Consider the following 22815-nt stretch of genomic DNA (forward strand, 5'->3'; position numbering starts at 1 on the left):
AAAACAGGAAAGACCAGATTCAGCTGCCTTTATTTGCACTGAAATCTTTATTTGCACTGATTTTTTTTTTTTTTTTTTTTTTTTTTTTTGTCATTGGACATGGGTTCCAGTTTTCACCATTTCTAGTGATCTAGTGATCTTTGTGGATCTAGGTTCAGACATTCTAACTTTGGACATGCTTGTATTTTAATATTTGGGAGTCAAAATGTCGTATTGACATAGAGAAAATATAGACATGCAGTGCATAAGTTTGTGGAAGAATGTGGTTTCATTACAGTTGCTTAACAAGTTATTGCACATCGGATAAAGTAATAGTCTGTCCATGCACTTTAGCTTGCCCAGAGTGAGGTAAACATCCATGCGTTCCAGAGATTACTCATTAAATGAAGCATTATGCACTCAGTACTGAGAAGTGTCTGCTCTCCTTCCATTATTTTCTACTTTAAAGAGAAATTCACTCTGCATAAGAGTAATTTTAATTATGTGGTTTGCTCTGTGTATATTTTGGATATTTTTCAATTGCTCACGCAGACTATAGACAAACACATACATATGTGTGCACACAACATTTTCCTTGCTATAATTAGGTATTTTTGGCACTTTGCAATAGCAGGTTCAAAGCCAAATTGTATGTACCTTTGGAAACTCTTAAAAGTAGCCTTAAATGAAAAAGGAGGTGTGTCATTTCTGTTTTAAAACCTAATGAGATTTTTTTTTTTCCAGAAAGTGTAATGTTTTCCATCACTGTTTTAATATTAATTTTTCATGAAAAATCACAGAACTTTTGAATGTGTGCAATTTTTGAAACATCTCTGAAAACCATTAGACAATGACAGAAATGTCATCATATTATTACAATCATCTGCAGTTAACAACTTACTTGAAACTTGAAATTTTTATAGAGTTGATAGAAATGACTCGAGGCCGCACCTCGAGTACTGCGTTCAGTTTTGGGCCCCTCACTACAAGAAGGACATGGAGGTGCTTGAGCGAGTCCAGAGAAGGGCTACGAAGCTGGTGAAGGGTCTGGAGAACAAGTCTTATGGACTTGTCTTACAGACAAGTCTTATGGCTGAGGGAGCTGGGACTGTTTAGCCTGGAGAAGAGGAGGCTCAGGGATGACCTTATTGCACTCTACAGGTACCTGAAAGGAGGCTGTAGCAAGGTGGCGGTTGGTCTATTCTCCCACGTGCCTGGTGACAGGACGAGGGGGAATGGGCTAAAGTTGCGCCAGGGGAGGTTTAGGTTGGATATTAGGAAGAACTTCTTTACTGAACGGGTTGTTAGTCACTGGAATAGGCTGCCCAGGGAAGTGGTTGAGTCCCCATCCCTGGAGGTCTTTAAAAGACGTTTAGATGTAGAGCTTAGGGATATGGTTTAGTGGAAGATTTGTTAGAGTCAGGTCAGAGGTTGGACTCGGTGATCTTGGAGGTCTCTTCCAACCTAGACTATTCTGTGTGTGATTCTGTGTGATTCTGTGTGACTACAGAAATTTTAATTATAGATAAGTAAAGATAACTCACTTCATTCTTTAGCATAATTACAGTTTATAAGTTTTAAATCTTTTTTTTTTCTTTTTTTCCTTTTTTTTTTGTCAAAGGAAATGATTTTTTTTTTCCTTTCATTGTAGTATTTCTATGAGATGTAACCCATTTGGATATTTACTACCCTTCATGATTCACTAACTAGGATATCACTAATGAAGCTGTATTCTGACAGGCCCTTAAATTAATGTCAGTGTATGTATGAAATATAAGTGTGAACAGTACACTTATATAATATAAGTGTAGAATATAGAATATAAGTGTGATAAAGTACAATTGTTCTTTAGTGTTTGTATTTGTCCACAGGTCCACTAGAATATAACACACTTAACTGAGAAATTCCTTTCATGAGCTGTAAATTTCAAGTTTTGACCTACTGACTTCATGATAGTGATAATTCTCCAGTGGGAGTAAGATGGTCATCACATCCTAAAATAATGTCCAAGAGTCAAGGAAATGTCCTGGTTGGAGTAAACAAGTATCTCATCTAGTCTGCCGTTCTGGCACCAAGAGTAAGACCAGATTTTTCAATGGAAAACATAAATCTTCACAACTGTAGTGTTCTCAACTGTATGTTGCTGTTTCCTACATTACTCACACTTTGAGACATAAAGATTAATAGAATTCTTAACTGTATTTCCATACACTCTATAGCATAAATCTTAAAATACATTTTAAAAAAATATTTATTGTATCAATTTTGAGAACAGAAGATTTTAGAGATGTATTCTCAACTTGTGCAAAAGCAACACCTCTCATCCCTTAGATTTCCTTTATAATGAGATTAAAATTTTTGGATGTGGGAAAAATTATGTCAGTAGAGTAAAATTTTATTTTGCTCAACATGAGAGGAATAGAGGGCCTTTGCAGGGTGACCGAGCTATTGAGATGGTGGGTACTGGGTGTGCTGGGGTACTTTTTCCATCCTACTGCCTGAAGGTGTTCACCAAGCGTAATGTATGGGACCCTTTCTGCTACTGGTGTTGAGCCACCGTGAAACACTGTGATTTTCCCCATCCATATATTTGCCAAGCTTGGCAAAAACTTTTATAGTTGAATGCACAAACCTTGTCCTGAGTTCCAAGCACACATTCAGTTGTGAGCCCTTACATCTTCACTTGTGCAGTGACCTTAGCATGGTATTTTCATCTGGCAATAAACACTCATTGGAGCTGACCACCACTACCACCTTCTTAATTTTTGTTGATCAACTCTCTCTTTAATTTCCCAGACAATCTATACATCTACTATATAATGAAGTATAGAATGCATAATGCCTCTAACGGCAACTTATCTGAAAGATCATGACTTTTAAATCAGAATCTTCCCATTTTTATTGTCCCAAATAGGAAGGTGTCTTTTTATATTATTATTATTATTATTAATTTTATTGATCTAATTTCTGGCTAATATTATGAAAGTGGTGGGTAATAAGATGAAAATAATATGTTGTTATGTTTTTGTTGGTACTAGAGGTGGCTCCACACACATTAGGTAGTAGACATGCAAATTTTTTTTTCCAGGTTGTGTTGTAGATGCAAGAATTTTACAATGGCTCAGAAGGAGGTTTGTTAAGTAGTTGAAAGTGGTATCTAGTGGGGGTTACAAAATAGAGAAGACACAATAGGATAAGGAAATCTCCTAATCTGAAAATAGATGAAAAAAAGGGGGGGGATTTATAAAGGTAGAGAACCATCATATATGAATGCTCCATTCTTATTCTTCCTTAGGCTTAATGTTGAAAGCAGACTAATATATTGGATGAATCTTTGGCCTGGCCGTTACAAACATGATTATATTCTCATTTAAGTAAGGAGATGTTGTCTAAGAGGGTTTTTCTGGAGTAGGAAATGAACGTTGAAGGTGGAGAAAATCCAACATTGTTTAAATGTAGAAAATCGGTAATGTGTTTAGTGCTACATATTGCTAAAGAAAACAAACTGAGAGGCAACATTAATGTTGAAAGAAGCTCAAATGTGATTACTTTTTCAATTACTGAGTGTATGTGTTTGCAGTCTTGCCTTTATAGCTTTTCCATTTCATCTTATATTTCTGCAAGGAAGAGATTTGCAGTGTTTTCCTGGTGATTTCTCCTGGTAACTTTCCAAAAACATACAGACAGAATTTTCTGATCTAGCTGCAAATCTTCCATGTGCTGCTTTCCAAACCTGTAGCCAAACTTCAGTACCATAACTCCCATTACAGTACACATATGCTATTGACCAACAAAACCCAATCAGCTGTAGTAACTATATGTGCTAAAAAATGGCAGTCTTTTTCATTAAGGAGATTGTTCTGTGGAACAGTTAAAAGGGACATGGTCAACTCATAGTTCATGAATCAATTCAGTGACTCATAATACTGTTTTTTTTTTTTTTAATTATTATTTATTATTTATTTATTTATTTATTAAGCACACAAGGCATTTATTTTAATCTTGTTTTCATCTTTGGTCTCATCCTTTGTTGAGATTGGCCTTGCATGCTGAATTCTTGTCTTTTTTAATATTTTTTTTCTTGTGTTTTTTAAATGTTTATACAAGCACTTCTGAAAAACAAGAATGTAGCTGAGGCACCTCTAAATTAATAGAGATGCCAAGGTATGAGTGTGTTTGTTGAATTGACTCTGCATGTCCTGACTGACACACCTTGGTTATAATTCTAAATGTCACTGCCAACAGACAACTTTTTTTATCATATAAATTTGCCTCTGGCAGAATTGTTGTTGGGAAAAAAAAAGTATAAAATATGTTATTGTAATGGGTATTGTTATTGTTGTTCTTATTATGGTGAGTATTAATGATGATGGTAAAAATTATAACTGTCCTTACTCCAAAAATCTCTCAACTTAATGTTAAGAAGAAATAAAATATCTGCTGCAATGTTTTTCTCTGTGTATGTTAATGTTTTGGCAGACAATATCTGCCATTTGTATCAGCCATCTGAAATTACTGCTTGGTGATTGCTAGAGTGAGAACAACCCTCAAGCTTATAGATGCTCTGGAAACTGTCAAGAAAAGTGCTATGAGAAGGTATTTTTCAATGAAGTCCATCTGAAAATAAATAAATAAATAAATAAATAAATAAAAATCTTGCCTCTACCAAGTTTATTAATGGTGAGAGACAGTAGTAGTTTAGCAGTAATTTTCTTGGTAGAAATTTTAAGTTGTCTTTGCTGTTTCAAGATGATACTTTCAGTGTTTGTTTGTTTGTTTGTTTGTTTTAATGACACTCCAGTCACCTTGGGTCTCAATCACAGTTCTTCAGATAAACAAAACTCAAAGTCTGCGTGCATGAGGCTATGATTTTTCTGGGCTCAGGAGAAATGTGACTATTCTGTGTGTCCTAGAAAGAGTCATGAGACCTCACCCTGTATTGTATATTACGCAGAAAGAATTCGCAATTAGCTCTTTCTATGCCTCTGGAGGAACACAAAGCAGCTGCAGTGGGGCTAAGGGTCTAGACAGCTGATCTCATTGAGGATGGAGGATGGTCAGCACAACAGAAAAAATGTTCAATAGCTTGTCAATTCATGACCCTAAGGTCTAAGAGGCTTCCATTCCCTCAGACAAATGCTGATCCTATTAATATGAATGGTTGAACTTCATTTGACATCAGCCAGTCCTGGGTTTGAGTGCAAGTACATTATTGCCTGTAACATTAATGCAAGTCACATACCCGTGCTGAGCAGACAAGGGAAACAGTTTCCAGTAGTCATTGATTTTTTGGCTTTTGCAGTGCTGTGTGAAGATGGTCAATTGGCTTATTCCTCTGTAACTGTTCCATGCTTTAACATCTTCAAGATATTTGCTGAATTTTGTAAACTTCATCTTTACACTTATAAATAAATGTCTTTATTTAAAACTGACATGTCATGTCTGATAACTTATTAAACTCTGTAGAAAAAAGCATATCATGTTTAAGGTAATAACATGAATAACTATTAATAAATATAATTTGATTCCACACCTTACCCGCTTCAACTCCACCTATAGTGTCTAATATTCATTAGACACTAACATTCCTAGCCATGAAACTGGAATGATAATAATGCATTTCCTTTGCAAAGACTAAATAAAATATGTGCTAGTTATTGAATATTTTGAATTAAAAATGAGAGATGTATCATATACATTTTAAAAAATACATCTTATTATTGTTTTATTTGTCTCTGGGCACAGGGATTTCAGTTTTGCGGTACAGATCCAAAAATAATAATAATAATAATAAAAGATCAAGGATTAGTTTGTCTAACAGGTTATTATTTTTCTCCTTATTGTATAGGTGGTTACTGTTTAGTTTTCTGAAGGACCCATGGACCAAGTTTCCTTTTGTATAGCTAATATCTAGTTATTATGATGCTTCATTCTTACTGCTTCTAGTATTCAGATTTTTTTTCAAAGAAATTGCACTTCATACAGACAGTCCATATACAGCTTTTGTATAGTGCATGTTCATTTAGTTAGTAGTTATATTTGTAACTCCAGCTGCAGCCATCACTCTCTAAATCTGTCATTGAAGGATTTTGTTTTAAATTCTGCCTGGCTTTGTTTTTGGATGCCTCTGAATTCCTCCCTGTGTTGAGTCACAGCTGTGAAAAGAGAAATCTACGTCTAATTCAAAGGGTCAGTGGTTTAAAAGCACTAAAGCCCAGTGGGGAATAGCTTAAGGAAGATAGTTAATCATCATGATCCCAAGGGATTTAATAAACTTGCATCAGACTCATTTGACATGAAGAGTCCTGGATGTCTTCAAGCCCTGGTTTCTTTGGGGAGTGCCTGTTTTACCAAGGAATGGGATCCTCTATAGAACAAGCACCTGTGGTGGATGTTTGACACCTGCTCAGTTGTGCTTATGGAAACACAACTTAATCTTCTCCACCACATCCCTTTTCTAGCTAAAACTGACATGGAGGCCCAATCCTTTCCAGTCATTTTTCTTCCCACAACCTTAAGACACATTTAGTGTTGTAAGTACAGTGGCCTCAATTCTGTCTGGCAGATAATAGACTGGCAGAAAGGTGTTTCTAATTTGGACAAAAAAAAAAAAAGAAAAAAAAAAGGGGGGGGGCATCAGGCTGGAATACACAGCTGATATTTTCTCTTCTGGGTGAGCAAAGTTTGTTGATTTTGTTTGAGTGTCACCAGTCTATCCAGTGGTATTCTTCACTCAGCTTCCTCTTCTAGCTCCAAAAGGGGAACCCTGGAAGAAATCCCCTTCTTATCTGTTCAGTGCAGGAAAAAAAAAAAAAAAAAAAAAAAAAAAAAAACATTATCTCAAATACAAAGTCAATATTTTAAGACTTGATTCTGGTGTTAAGTTCTCATGGAATGGGCAAGCCAGGACTGTTTGTGTGAACAATATCTGGTGTTCTTGAGGTATTGGATTAAGCTGTATAGCTAATGTGGTTTCTATGTCCATTCTGTGTGTACTTAATGCGTCTTGTGTGTATTGCTGCTCTTGATACAGGGATTTGTGATCTGTTTGTGATTCAGCTCTTGAATGATTGCTGCTTTCAGATAGTTTCACAATCTGAATGATCACTGTGGAATAGGAACAACCATTTGATAGCTGTCAGAGCCTTAAGTAGAGAAGTACAATATTGTTGGATGTTGATTAAGACCTTCAGTGTAAGATCCAGTTCATTTATTACTCTGTCCACTAGCTGTTAAAAGAACTTGTAGAAAAATGTAGGTAGGAGTAGACACCAGGATGTCATATGGTCCAATCTGCTGTTCAAAGAAAATAGAACTTCAGCTTTGGATCAGAGCTATGTTCAGTCCAGATTTAAATGTCTGCATGGATGGAGAACCCACAACTTCTCTGGGCTCCTGTTACAGTATTGACCACCCTCATAGGGAATGAAACTTTAGAAATCCCTCAAGATCAAGGCTGCCTGGTCCTCTTAGAGGACAAGTGTTTAACAGGGCAAAAGAAACTAGAGGTGACACTTTACCTTTTTTCTTATCAATATACTGGTTATGTCACTTCCTTAGTAACCAACTAGTTAACCATCTAAAAAGCGTTGCTATTTTTCAATTTAGTATTGATTCATCTGTGCAGTCTATGTCCTCACTTTGTCCTCACGAGACAAAGGAAAGTTATTGTGGTTTGAAACCAAAGTGGAAATAGTTCTGTGTTGAATGGAGGTGGTGAAGTCTGAATTCTTGTTTTCTTTTTCAGTATGGCTGTTTCAGATTCCAGGAACTGTTGTGTTAGCACCCTTCACATAGCAGCTTAAAAATAGACCTTGAGAATGACTCTCTTGCTCCAAATATAAATTGATTTCTGTTGCAAAAATCAAGAAGAAAGTTCTCTCAGGGTCTAGTAGCAGCATGTTCTGTCTTGAAAATGGCCAAGTTGGTTAGCAGTGAACATAGGCTTTGATAACCTGATGTCTGAACTCACACAGGGTGTGTGTTAGGCCTTACACAGCTCTGTGAAGTTCTTGTTTATGGAAAATGAAACTGCGATTGCTTGTAATTTTCTGCAGTTTGCACAAGGGCTGAAATCAAGAGTATAACACTGGAAGAAGTGGTATGTGAGTCATTGATCTTACCACAGGAATCACAGCCAGCAGTATGTAGTCCCTAGTGAGAAGGGAGGCCGGGTGACTAAGGCACTGCCTGGATGTCGAGGGGATGTGGGTACTGGTCCTAACTGCTGGTGTGACCTTATGCAAGTGATGTCATCTCCTATGGCAACATTTAAAAAAAATCAATTGCCTCATAATGGTGAGGATAATGGATAGAGAATAGAAGCATCAAAGCTTTTAAACTGCTCAGGTGCTGTAGTGATCAATACTCAGGGGAAACTTATCAAGAGAAATAGATCCACATTAAGTTAGGACAAGATGAATTGTGTAAGCTTACAAATAGGATGTGTTATAGTGGTTCTGCTACCTCCCTATCACTTAATCTCTGAATGTAAATGAAATTAAAAATGAAATCTAAAAAAAAAAAAACAACCAACCAAACAACAACAGCAACAACAAAAAGCACAAGAAAGAAATGCATTCAGCCTAACAATAAAATAACTAGGCTAATGAAAAAACACAGATCAGTGCACTGCAATGTACACGTTGAATTGAGTATCATTTTACACGTTGAGTTGAGTATCATTTTACACATTGGCTGTTCAAAGCGTTGACACAAAATTAGTTGGAAAAGTATAAAAAATATTCATCCAAAATAGTTCAAGTGTATGATCATGAATTATTAAATCAAAATCTGTTGGAAATGTAAATCTGTTGGAAATGTAAATGAAAATCCTTCCGGCACATCTCTTCCTGTACTGCAGTTTATATATTAAAACCTTGCAAACTATGCTGCACAGAGTTCACTGACAGTGCATCTAATAACGAGGCCATACATTGATGAAAGGAATTATATGAAAATATGCTGTTGGATATACAGCAAACATATTTGATCAAAGGCCAGCTGTCACATGAAATGAACATTTTTTTTTTTTACCATCAATAAACTATAATAGCCTGAATTCTTTTTAAAAACTATCACATTAGACAGCTGACAATGAACTAGTAATACTGGTAGGTAATGAAACATCCTATCAGAAATAGTACAGTAAAAATAATTCTGAAAATGGCTGTGTTGAGGCCAACTGTAGTACGAAGAGGCCTATCCTTAATATTTGCAACATTCTAGTTTTCTTTAAAAGAGTCCTATGGGCAGATCCAGCTGGGATGTCTGTGAGTACCTACAAGCATATAAGAAAAATTCCAAGAACAATAAACTAGCTGGCAATAAATTTCTGCTTATATCAGACAAATCTAGCTACAATTTTAACACAATATTTGCTGTGACATGAAATAAACATTATAATTATATTTGTAAATGTAAGTATTTATTCTTCTCTTTCTGCCAACTTTTTTGCTTGTTTTGTTTGGTTGGTTTTAGTAGAGTCTGTTGGATTATGATTCTATGGATAAGCTGGGTGGCTGTGGGCAGAATGACTTTTATATTGTTGTATAGTATGGAGTTAACAAAGCTATTTATAAGCTGGAGAGTTTTTAGGTCTGGATTGCTTGGATTGAGGACAGATGAGCCCTACATGTTTGCATCTATAGATATATCCATGTAGAAAGCCCACTGGATATACTCTTCCATAGTATGAACAGTTATGTACCTTGCTTTTGTATAGTGACTGGAAGTGACTCTGGACTTCATTCATGACAGATTTCAACAGTGTGAATTTCACTATCTTCCTGTCACAGACATGCAAAATAAATTGTAAGACAAGTCTCCATGCATGTAAATAATCTGTAAAATACCCCTTTGACCCTAGTTACTGGTGACCCCAGAAATACCAGCAAGTCCAGACCTCTGGCAATTGAACTGTCAGTGCTGGAGGACTCATGCTCTACCCCTGCAGATGTTGGCAGGTCTCCTATGAAAGGAGGCACAGAGAACAGTTTTTCCATAGCAAAACACTGGCAAGGACTTCTGGAGGTGAAAAAGAGACTGTAATCCTTCCTTTGAGTTGGCTTTTGTAGATGTATATTTCTTCCAACAAAATAATGGTGGTTGCAGGGTCAGTGGTTTAGCTGGCTTGACATTGCTGCCTGGGGTTAATTCAGGTTTTAGCAGGACCAGTGCAATCTGTAAGTGTTTAAATGTTCAAGCAGGTATCTCCAAAGTGAACATTTCTTTTCTCTTATGTCCATTGTGACACTTTGCTGGCTTTTCAAGTATTTTCTTAATAACAGGCAAAAGCTGTTCCACAGGCTGAGCTTTCTGCATGCCTTCTTTCCCTGCCTACTTTACTCAGCCGAGCCACCCCGTGCTCCAGGTGGTGACAGACGTTTTAGAAGAAAATTCTCTGGCTCTCTTCAGAAAACTTCTAACATCACGGTACTCGGCAGGATGTGGCTTTCATCTAGTCTACCTTTTCGTTATATGTCTCGAGGAATTTTCATCCTACTGCCTTTTCCTTTTCTTGGATACCCAAGTTACAAAACCCAACACAGAATCATTTTTCATAGTTTGAAAGGTTTTTTGGTCTGCTGGGAAGGCATGCTGTACCTAAGATATTGTAATGTTAAGGTTTGGCTTAATGTTCCTTTTGATTCTTATGTGTGTTGCTAAATCGTACCATACATTGCTTTTTTTTCTTTGGCTTTATTTTCTTCTTCTTCTTCTTCTTGGTTTTCTTCATATATCTATATTTTAATGATCAGGTGTGTAGGGTGTTCTCATATTGTTCTTAAAAAGACTTTATGGGAAGCTGTTACTACAGACATAGTATCTGAAGTCACAGATCCTTCCACCCAAAAGAAAAAACAAACAAACAAACAAACAAACAAATCTGAGATGCATATGCATCTAATATTAGAGTGAATGGCATGGAAGGTGTCATTTGCGCATGTGACTGGACACTTTATTCTAATCTTCCTATCTCCTCATTGCAATATCATTATGAGATCACAAGTTGCTTTGCATCCCATCCCTTTTATTGGACAATAGACAACATAATAGAATGTAAAACTCTAGGTCTTTTTTTTTAAAAAAAAAAAAAAAAAAATGGTGACACGATATACAAAGAATTAGGGTTCAAGAATAACATTTGTTTTATCATCAGTCTTGGATTTATGCATTACACATCCAGAATACATAGTGCCACAGATAAAACTTCTCAGAATCACTGTTTTTAGTAATATATGACACATTTGTGTACATGGTTATCTATCAATCACATTCTGAAAGGATTACTTCTGTGTCTACATGAAATCTTTGGGTGTAATCCTGACCTCTCTGACACTGACCTGAAAAATATCCCAGTATTTTCTGAGGATAAAGTGCTCGTTTCCTATACGTATAATTTTAAGTGCACTACAGTAAAGTTCATGGTCAGATGAACTCTTCATAGCAGTGTGACACAAACCACTCTATAAAGGTTACCCGTGCTTAAGAGTTTTTATCTCCTAGCAAACTAGATACTTTTTATAAATGCTTCCATCAGCAGACTAGCTTCATTTAACTCTGTATTCAGAAAAATTAAGAAAGCCATAAAAAAAAAAAAAACTTCAATCTTCTCTTACATTTTAGTTTCTTAGTCTCCATTTTTACTCTAGTTTCACTTCACCTTTGCCTTAATGAACTAAAAATCCAGTGTAAGCCTCAAGCATATTTACACCCATTGGAGAGCTTTATTTATTATCAAATGATTCTCTGCAATGAAAATAATTTTGCTTCCTCAGTTGCATCCTCCTCGTTTCCCAGTCCCTTAACTTTATTTACCTCTACTTGGCTGTTGTCATGTGGGAATGAGAACAGCAGTTTTTCTTGCTTTCTGAATTACTGGTGTTGAATGGATAGGGTATAAATCCTGTGAGGAAATCAGTAAAGATAAAGCCTGTAAAGCTTTGTAAAACTCCTTATAAGCTGGGTTATGTATCATATGAATTGTTACTATTCATCTGGGTGTTTAACAATAGCAAGGTCTATTTCATGACAAAACCTTATCTAAACCAGATATACCTAAAACAATGATGAAAAAAAAAAAAAAAAGGATTTTTTTTTTTTTTTTTCTGTAAAAAGAATTGTTTTTCTGAATCCTGGAAGAGAACATTTGCTGCACTATAAACAGCACAAAAGCTACTTAATAAATGGGAGAATACTGATGAATAATACTGTTTACCAGTTCTTGGATGGAGTTAGCTTTAAGCTGAGATTTCACAATGAAAAGAAAAGCATCCTCTGCCAAATAATATATCAACTGACAGTCTATCTAAGAGCTACAAGAGCATAGTTACATTGTGCTCTGGATCAATGTCATATTTGTTACTTAAAAAGCAAATTAAAGATTTTAAGTAAGTCTGGAGATACAATTTTACTTTTAGTCCATTTTATTTTATGAATTATTTTATGACTCATGTGTTTACAGTTTTCCCTTCTATTGACACAGAATGCTCAATATCCAATCCATGATTATAGTATGGTATTGAAATACACAGCAATATTATTCCTGAAAGCATATGTGATAGGTGAGATTTCTACAAGAAAATGCGTTGGAAGGATATCTATGCATCTGAGGTTAAAATAATGTGCTTTAAATGTGTATGAATATATATAAAGCTTCTGTTTGATGTAACTAAACAGATAATATATCTTTCAATACATTTGAATTGTGGGTGGGAATTTTGTTTCTTTTTGCAGTTAAAAAATGTTATTTATTATTAATTATTTTCACTAATAAGCAATATTTTTGTCTAGTAGTAAACTCATGCTAAGTGATTGATGCAGATATCATCACAAGGGACATCTTTTATTCTCTTCTTACTCCATGGAGAAACAAAATAAAATCCCCAAATCCCAGTCAGTGACAGAGGAAAAGAAAGAAAACCTTGAGTATTGAAGATACTAGTTTACATATTGAAATTAGATGACCTTGGTGACTTATTGAATCTACTTATAAATCCATACTGGTTATCAGATATTTTTTCTATTCTGTTCTTGCCTTTCTAAAATAACATGAGCCAACTAAAAAATTTTCAGTGGTTACTTGCAATTTATAATATTGCTATTAGATTCAGGTCACAATCTAGTTATTCACTTTTGCCTGTATTTGCTGCAGGCTGTTTTCATCATCCTCTTCTTCGGAGTACAAAATTCTGAATTTTAAGATGGCCATGGAAAACTAGCACTGGAGACAGGTTTAAAATTATTCTCCAATTCAGAAGAGGTTTTTATTATGGAATTCAGCTGAGTTACATGAGCTACTGTTTAAAAAGTGTGTGTTTGTGGATGGGTCACAGTCCTTTCAGTTCTGGACTTCATGACACCAAGGGAGGTTGGACACCTACTCAGTATTTGTGAATGTGAGATTTTGCATTCAGATAGGGTTTAGTTGAACAATCTGAAAAAAAAAAAAAAAAAAAAAAAACCTCCCGTAAGCACAGAGCTCCCTACTGGCTGTGTTTTTGAGAAGCCTGAAGAGCTCTGTTTATTGCAACAAAGGGCCTGGAATAAATTATGTTTAGTAAATTGGCTCCAGGTTTTCCTCTTTCAGACAGTAGCTTCAGAGTGATCTGTTTTATAGACTCCACTAAATCTGACCAATTGTAGGGAGGTGACATCTCATTTCGGGGATGTGACATCACACATGAGCCAGTTACATCCAGCTGCCACTCTCTGGCAAGATGGCAGGACACCGGCAGATCCACGTTTTCTCTTTTGGCAGTTTTCACCCACGCTCCCTGTGAATTTACAGGCCCCAAAGGGAAGCCCAGGCAGGATGGAGCCAGGCACCTTGTCCCCTCTTCAACCAGGCACCTCCCACCCGTGTGGGGCAAATAATAGCTCCTTTCTTCTAGTGGAAATACCCCATTCCTGGCAAGATGTGTACATAGCCTCCTTCCTCAGCCAGTCTCACAGGTGATAATTAACACTGTGCAGATCTTTCCTAACTGAAGGCAAGGTGGGAGAGCAGCTTTGGCCTCAGTTTTTTTTTTTTTTTTTTTTTTTTTTTTAAGTTCATTTTCCTCATTTATTTTGTGTCTGACTATGATGAGGAAGTTTTAGAGCATGTTGGTGCTTAGCAGAAATATTGAAGAACTAAAGGAAACAATAATTTTCCTCCCCTGACAAAGCTCTTATTTTTTGAGCAGAGGAAAAAGGGGGAGTTAGATTAGCTTTTAGGTTTCATATTTTATTTCTGTTCATGGGTCTGATTATTTTGGAGCAGCGTGACCACAGCTCTTTTGAGCACGGTACACTGATTGACATTGCATATGTTACCGAGAGGAAGGGTACTTCCTGAAGATTAATGGACAGTTAGTTGCTCTGAAGTTCATTAACCTGGGCTGGTCATTAGACTGCTGGAAGGACTCTGTGTGGAAGCTGGAATTGTATTAGAAGATCATCATAAACTAAAAATATATGTGACAATCTGGCTGAGTTGCAGTGAGTCTAGGACAAGACGGTTGGCTCAAGCTCACACAGCAGCTGTCTTCAGTGAAAACTAAAAGCCTTGTGTCAGAAATTAAAGCAAATATTTTTTCACAGACATTGTTGAAATGAAAGGAAAAAAATAAAAATTTCCATTAGCAAAAGAGCTTTACATGAAAAAACAAGGTTCCTTATGACCAAAAAGCTGAATTCTGTGTTGATCTTCAGTCTGCAATTAAGCAAATGATCATGAATTTGGGCAACTACCTTCTTTTCTGCCAGAGGTATTTTTTTTTTCGTGACTTGTCACTGTACTTTGTCTTGAGAAGATGAACCCCAAATCCTTTATTGAGATCCCTGTTGGCTGCTATGTCTTGTCTTAATAAACCGCCACCTCCCCCAACGTCCCCTCCCCCTCCCCCTTCCCTCCTTCTTTTCCCCTTTTTCACCCTAAAAAGATGTGATTGGACGCTGAAACAGATAAATCAACAGATCAACAGAAGTTTATTCTTTTTTTTTTTTTTGTCCAACCACAAATAGGTGTACCAGCATGTAAGAAATAAGGGCTATCATCTCTCAGGATCCTAGTGTAGGAAAGAGGAAAAAGAGACATTTCAAATTTGTTTTGTTTTCTTTTCTTTTCATGTAATCTTATTAATATGTAACAGAACTTGGCCCAAAGCAGTGCATTTAGACACAGAAGGGGGGTGTTGAGGAAAGGATTGAGAAGAAAGAGGTTTAATGTTCTGTGTAGGAAGAATGCTTCGGGCGTTTTACGAATCTATTCCTCTCTGTCTTTCCTCATCACGCCCTTCCTTTAGTATTAACACTCCCTTGTCCTTTAGTATTGGCATAAATGCTGGAGGCTCAGAAAGCCCCAGCTTCATCTGGGAGAGGTTTCCTCTGTCAGAGGGAACTAAAGGAATCGTCTTTCCAGTCCCTTTGTTCCAGGAAGGAGGTACTACCTGCCTCATGAACTGGTGAATTGATTCTGGATGCCTCCGCAGCATGCAGTGGGGTTCTGGCACCAGTGCTGCAGCAAGGCAAGGGGTGGCTCATGAGGGGGGTGAGCTGGACTGTATCTCTCGTGGGCTCACAAGGAGCCTTCCCCCTGGTGCCTGTGCAAGTGATAAATATTGTGGCCTTTGAGATCACTCTTTTTATCAGGCTGTTTTGGTACCTTTCAGAAAAGAATTTTCATGACAAGTCATGAGCCATTAATCTCATTACTAACCATAACATTTCCTTCCATCTTGATTTACAGCATCACTCAAACATTGACATTTGTCATTTTGCTAGCTATCTTCCCTAGTCTCTTGTTATGGTGCACTTCCAGGGGAAAGTATCTGGTCTCTTGGATATTTTCATGCTCTGAACTCTGTGATTTATTAAATATCAGCTTCAACCTTTAGGACCTCAGGATGTTATTTCAAATAATTTCAAATAATAATAATAATAATAATAAAAAGCAGGCAAAATGGATCCCTTATAACTGGGTACAAAACAAGACAACAGGAGAACTGTTGCTGCTTTCTGTGCAGCTACTAGGGTGGCTGTGTGACCTATAGGAATTAGGTTTACTGCAGTTTTATGATTACGATTTTGCGTAGGGAAAATAAGAACAGTGATAATTACTTTCTTTTGCTAAACACTTTAAGATTTATGGAATATGAATGACTGTTATTAAGTGAAAAGTGTTGCAAAGCTGGCTTAGTTGCATACTGTGTTAACATAGTCCCATATCAGCCTATTGACCTCAGCATGAACCACTCATTAAAGTATATAGGACATTTTGGTGGATGAATTGAGGCAGTTATTCCACTGAAAATATCTTTTTGCAAAACACATTTAAGTCCATCATGTGTGTTGACTTTTTTCTCTATTAAAACTAAACACAACAGCTTGCTCTATCCAATTTTCTTAGTTTATTGTTTCTTATTTTATGAAAGTTTATGATGGGTATGTACTCACTGTTAATTCAGCTTGATCACTCATGGTATCTGCGATATTACAGCTTATTCTAGTCATAGCATAAACATACAATAGCTGTTGTACTGAGATAAAGAGTGAGTTATAAAACTTTTAAGATATCTAATGGAACTGTATGAACTAATGACATACATTAATATTTTTGAGTGGCAAATGATCTTTTTATGGATATTGCATGAATTTATTTTTTCTTAGACTTTAGCTATGCTAGACATTGGTATTTGAAAAGTTGAAATATTTTTCCATCCCTAAAGTAAGTGTAGTATTAAAGAAACAGATATACAACATTTAGATTTATACAAAACAAAACAAAACAAAAACCAAACTTTAGTAAAACTTTGGTAGCAAATGTGTTAAATTAGCTGCTCTTTAAAGATAGGTCTGACTTGCTTTCAGAAATATTATTTATATGATAATGCAAAAGATCTACAGATGTTTCCTTTTTGATTTCAGATTAAATTTGGATTGTTTGAAATAGCGGGGAGGTATTTCACCATACTGCAAAAGATACAGAAGAAGAGAGCAGAATGAGAATTTCTAAAGTACCAAATGCCTGCTGTCTGTTATCTTTAGCGATGCTGCTCCTTCCAGTCACTGGAACATCAAAGCAAACAATACCAAGACTCAAGCTTTCCTATAAAGGTAACTTAACTTATGAGCAATCTTACTTATGTGTATTTCTTGTTGAGAATGTTGAGAAGGTTGAAGAGCTTAAATATATAGTTTAAAGAGTTCTTTAATGGCCATGTTCTGTAGAAAATGTTGCTTTGATTGTACACTAAACTTGCACAGTTTTTACAAGATACAGAAATATATCACTTTGATAATGTCTCCATTAGCTAAAGCAAATGCTCACCAGGTTGTTATTTTTCAGTTATGTCAGCAACCTGTGCTTATGGGAGCTCATTTTGCTCTCAGTTTTTCAAACATTGGTCTTTGTATGCATTTCAGAATCACACTCAGGATGGTCTGACAGGACAGGAGGCTGTAAAGCCTTCATCAGTGGTTAAGATATGTTTATCATGAGCTCTAACACTCACAGGAATTTATTGAGTAAATAGAATGAAATATTATTTATTTACAGGTTTCTCTTTTGCTAGATGTGTATACCAGTGTGTATGGAATTCCACTGTGTATATCTGTGTTTGAATGTGTTTGCAAGAGAGAGACAGAGGAGGAGAGATCAAGAGATCTTGACAACGTTTTTATAAATTCAGGAAACAGTTGCACTCACTTAAGCCAATGAATACAGAAACTGAAAGACCTGACATGAGTTATGAATGTTAGCAGTAAAAAGTCCCTAACATATAGCCAGACTTTTCACAGCTAGGCCTTTTTGAGATAATTCCCAATAGCAGCATATACCATATGGCAATGGCATTTATTGTGGATTTGACACTCATGATTAGTGAATTCCTCTTGACTTCAAAAGCAGATAGCCTTTAGCAAAATCCTGATGGATGCATTTGGCAGGTAAGGAGAAAGGGAGAGAAAAATTATTGAGGTCAACACAGGGGAAAAAAAAAAAAAAAAAAAAAAAAAAAAAGAAAAAAAAATCACTGCAATCTTAGTTTGAAATAGTGGCAGAGACCTGCTGGGAGTGGTTGGGAAAATGCCTGAGCTCGTTCAAAAAGACAATGAAAGGTGATTGATATTTAAGCCCTGACCCAAACTTTTATTAGCAACTTTATAAACTTTTCAGTTTGTCTTGAGGGTTACAGTTTCCTATCCAAACCTGTAGGGGGAAAAAAGCAACATATACAAACTGGCACATAAATCTTAATTTGGAAAGCTGCAAAATACTGAGAAGTCAAAGGACTTCTCAAATTATCAGATTTTCTTTCTTTTTTTTAAAAAAAAAAAATAAAAATAATAATAATAAAAAAAAATGGGGGGTGGTCGTGGTGGTAATTTTTGTTTTTCCTTAACATACAAGAAAATAAGTTACTGCTTTTTGTTTTTTTGTTTTCACACTTCTTTTGGAAGTATTAAAATAAGAAAAAGGGAAAAAAAGTCTTAAAAACAAACAAACAAACAAAAAAAAACTTGTCTGCTTTATTCATTTGATATTATACCTCTGAATAATATATGGAGAACAACTAAAGGAAAACATGAAGCTTTTATTCTTTCTGAAACAAAATGCAATTTTTCTTACCCAAGAGGAGAACAAATGAATTTTTCATATATATAGATATATATTAAGATACTGTGTTTGGTTCCCAGAAACACTGGGTGTCTTTCTAAGCCATGATATGAAGAGTTCTAGTGTGGACATCCACTTCAAAAAAAAAAAAAAAAAAAAAAAAACAAGATCAGGCATGTTTAATCCACAGATGATATTTGGTTGTTTGTAAGTCTGGTCAAATAACCACCCTGCAGCTGCGTGTCTGGGTTTTAAAGAGAAATTCTGTTTATTTATTTATTTATTTATTTATTTATTTTTTTGGAGCTTGCTTGTCAATGGGTGATGGACTTTGCTTTGTAAATGATGCATCTAGTATATGTCATAACAAAATCAAGATTTTGTTGCTGACAGCAGTGTGTCAGATGTCATGACTATTTAATATAATTGTCAGAACTAAACTTACTTTTCTTTTCTTTTTCTGAATTTCTTTTTTCCTAAGCATTTCAGTCAAAATAACTTCAAGGTTTCTGCGCATAAGTTGTAAGAGAAATGAACTGTCTTGCCAATTCTCATAAAATTGTTAGAGTCATGTCATTGACAAGTCCTGGCATCTCCATTTGGAGTTTGAATATCATGAGGAGGATAATATGAGGCCTTTTTCCATCTTTATGGAAAACTGACCAAACTTGGCCACGTCAGGCAGCTCTGAAGACCTGATCATATATGCGTGTTCATTTCACTGCTAAAAATGTTGTCTTTTAAGGGAAGGTTTCATCCTCTTCCAATTGCAAAGTGTTTATGGGATGGCACAGCTCCATCTTCCCAGAATGTCTGAGCATATGCTAAGGCAGTATAGCTGGAAGTGAGCAGTACTTTCCCCTGCAGTTACTTCATCTCACAGCTGTAGCTGCTGCAGTGTAGTTGCACACACCTCAGCCAAGGGCTAGGAAACTGCTTCTTCCCATTTCCTGACAGTAAGGATAAGAAAGAGCATGCCAAGTATTGCATACACGCTGAGGATGAAGAAAGGTAGGAGATGGGAAGAGAGGAAGAAGAAGTAACTGTATTAAAGGAATATGAAGAAGGAGAAAATTGAGAGAGAAAGAAAGAAGCCAGTGGTGGATAGAGGAAGAGGAAGAAGAAGCAGGGTGGGGTAGCTAAGGAAGTGTATACAACAAGAGCGCTCCAATAAAACTCTGTTTGTCACAAGTCCTCTGTGTTCAGAGAGCAATTAAAACTTTGGGCCTTGTCTGCATGGCAGTTATGGGTTTTCATCTTCTGTGAGGTACCTTAAGGGGAAGAAGTCTGGGCTGAAAAGATGCAGATATTGCAGTGAATCATGGGGCTATCAACATGATGCCATATGGTGGATTTCCTTCATTCTTCGTCCCAGTTCTAAAAATACAAGTTCAAAAAATCATACACCCATAAAACTACATAAATGAATTCAAATCAATTAAAATATCTTTTTCCCAGGGGTGTAAAAATAACAATATATTCTACACCTATGTTGATATAGTATGCTATGATCTTTAATTACGTACCTCATCTTATACTCCCATTTTTTTTTCCTGATTCATTAATTGAATAATTCTTCAGTATTTCTTTTTATGACTTAGATTTAGCTATTAGATATTGGTGCATGCCATTCGTAACCCAGAAATTATTACTGTTCTTCACAATACTTCTCAGTACATAGTCTTTAATTAATTTATTTCTTAGATTTTTTTTACAAGATTGTCTGTCATTCTTATTATTTTGTTATGCTTGTAAAATTAGGACAAGGTAAACAAACTGTCTACCAAAAGATTACTACTAGGGCCTGATTTTTGAGTAATACTCCATATTTTAATAGTCTTTAAATACACTACCTTCACTCTCAGAGTAATGGTGTGTATTTATCATTCATTCTGATGTAGCTGGAGATAACCTATGAGCATCACACAAACTGCAGAACTCGTCAAGCACAGAAGTGACATTCAGCTTCCTCAAGGAGCACATCTTTGCTGCCAACTACCCCATTTAACATCCTTATTTCAACTTCTATAGCAAATAAAGAAAATTATCATATACTAATCTCATTTGATACTACCGTTCAAATGACATCAGCTCTGTTACCAAGGAAGGGAAGTTCCTGTGTTATAGTTTGTACATAAAAACGTTTAAATTATTTTTTTGTAGATGGTTCTATTTTCTTCTATCTTTTGAGCAATGGTCTTTGGAAATTTATTAGAAGGTACTTTTATACAGTTTTGTGTGTGTGTGTGTGTGTGTGTGTATTTCTGGGTTTTAGTTTATAGGAAGAATAAGAGGGAATAACCAAACCAGAAAGTTGAACGCCTCCTGGGAAAACAAAATAAAACAGAAACAAAGAAACAAAAACAACAGCAAAGTAAAATCACAACAAAACAAAATATTTTTTCAATAATTTTCTATTTTTGGTCCTCTTAAAATTTTCCTGTAGAATCTCAAGCTCCTAACTACAAATTTAAGCCAATGGGTTTGCTTTATTTAATTATTTTTCATTGACTGTATGAGTAATCTGGACACTCAAGGAATACGTTTTACAAAATTACAAAAATGTGCACCCTGTTTTGCTGTCTGGGGAACATACCCCACTCTCGACATCTTCAGTGATATACCCATATTTACATCCACAAACATATATCATTTCCATGCAGAGGAAATGTGGCCATGCACGAGTACCAAGACATGCTTGCTGTGACCAGTGCTGATATGGATGGTCAGGGGATCAGGCTCCTACATTTCGACGTAGCACACGAGGAAAGGCAAGACTGAAGGAAACCTTGGTCTTTTAAAACATAATTTATTTATCACTTATAATAGCTATGGTAGTAATTTAAATCTAACAAATAGGAACATTATTCTCAGATGACTTTTTATTCTTCTCATTGAATTCATCTCATTCCCATTAAAATCATGACAAGAGGTTTGCCATTGACATAAATTGAAGCAGGATCTAATATCCACACCTTGCTTTTTCATCTTAGCTAAGCAAGCTAACAATATGCAATTCTGTCTCCTCTGTTTAAGGATGACAATGTTAAATCATCATCTCAACATGGAAATTAGCCAAGTTTCAGAAATTTCTAACTTCATGAAGTTTTTCATGTACATGTTTTTACTCCCCTTAGGAGTGATCCATTCATATGACATGGGGAAAAGAAAAGCAGAGGATTACTTTTTGGTGCCAGAAATTCTTCTGAAAAATTGACTGTATTAGCACATTTCATTAATATTCAAAAAATGAGCCTTCAAACATATTAATTTACAAAGTCAAGTATCCTGTTTTCTAAATTATTTTTGCTTTAAACATGTTTTAGCATTTTATAACTAAAGAGATACTTCACTGTTGCATCAAGAACAGTTTTTTTTTTTTTTTTTTTCTTTTTTTTTAGTAAGCCGGCTTATTTCCATAGCATGCATCAATTAATTACACATGTAAAATACAGTTCCAATTGTATAGCTCTGTGAGCCTCATTTAAACTGTATGTGACATTGTGGTAATTCCAGTACCAAAAAGTGGGTGTTGCACAGCTATGAATGGCTGGAATGTGGTAAATTTTTTATGTATAGAAAAGCCTAGAAATGAGCTTGCATTTCTGCAGCTGTGCTTGCTCCACAGGAAGAGGAAGAAAGATCAGTGAAAACATGCTTTTCTGGTAATGTTAGCAGCTGTAATTCTGAATGCCTTTGAAGATCAAGGAAAATCTGCTCAGTGAGGAAGTGCTGGTTTTCTCAAATCACTTATTTTAGTTGATATTTAATTAATTTTTAGTGATTTTTTATTTATTGGGAAAAATGTTTAAGATTATAGAGTAATGTAAGATCTGTATATGAGAGTTAAGATCGCAGTGTCAGAAGATTGCCTCGTCATGAAATAGATTTTGCCTTATTTGTCTCAAAAATCCTTTCTGGAGGTAGTGAATATTGAGACTTAAATGTACCCTATGTTGAAGGCAGATGGGCATTGCTATCCATGTGATTTAAGACTCTTGCACAAACTGTATACTAAGAATAAACTTAAAGGGGTTGATGATGTTTTAGTAACAGGAAAACCAGCAACCTTTTTGCGTTTTTTCCCTTTTTAAACTAGTGAACTTGGAGGTCAGGTCCAACTATATGTTGCATTTTCTGTCATATAATTATCACATATATAATGTCCTGGAGAACTGCCTCCAGTCAGTGACATCAACAGTTTACATAGCAGTTGAACTAAGAATAACCTTGGA

General features: G+C 35.7%; 1 protein-coding gene across 2 annotated transcripts in view; it reads left to right on the forward strand.

The window, feature by feature from the left end:
• The window catches only part of SEMA3D (semaphorin 3D), a 142991-nt gene that overhangs the window by 28152 nt on the left and 92024 nt on the right, over positions 1 to 22815 (forward strand). For both annotated transcript variants that reach the window (XM_035334552.1, XM_035334562.1), the window contains exon 2: positions 16891 to 17079. In XM_035334552.1, the coding sequence (XP_035190443.1) occupies positions 16965 to 17079 (115 nt within the window). In that variant the 5' untranslated portion in view covers positions 16891 to 16964. The remainder of the gene's footprint in view (positions 1 to 16890; positions 17080 to 22815) is intronic.

Source organism: Oxyura jamaicensis, chromosome 1 (assembly GCF_011077185.1).
Source record: "Oxyura jamaicensis isolate SHBP4307 breed ruddy duck chromosome 1, BPBGC_Ojam_1.0, whole genome shotgun sequence".
In the NCBI taxonomy this organism is placed as follows: domain Eukaryota; kingdom Metazoa; phylum Chordata; class Aves; order Anseriformes; family Anatidae; genus Oxyura; species Oxyura jamaicensis.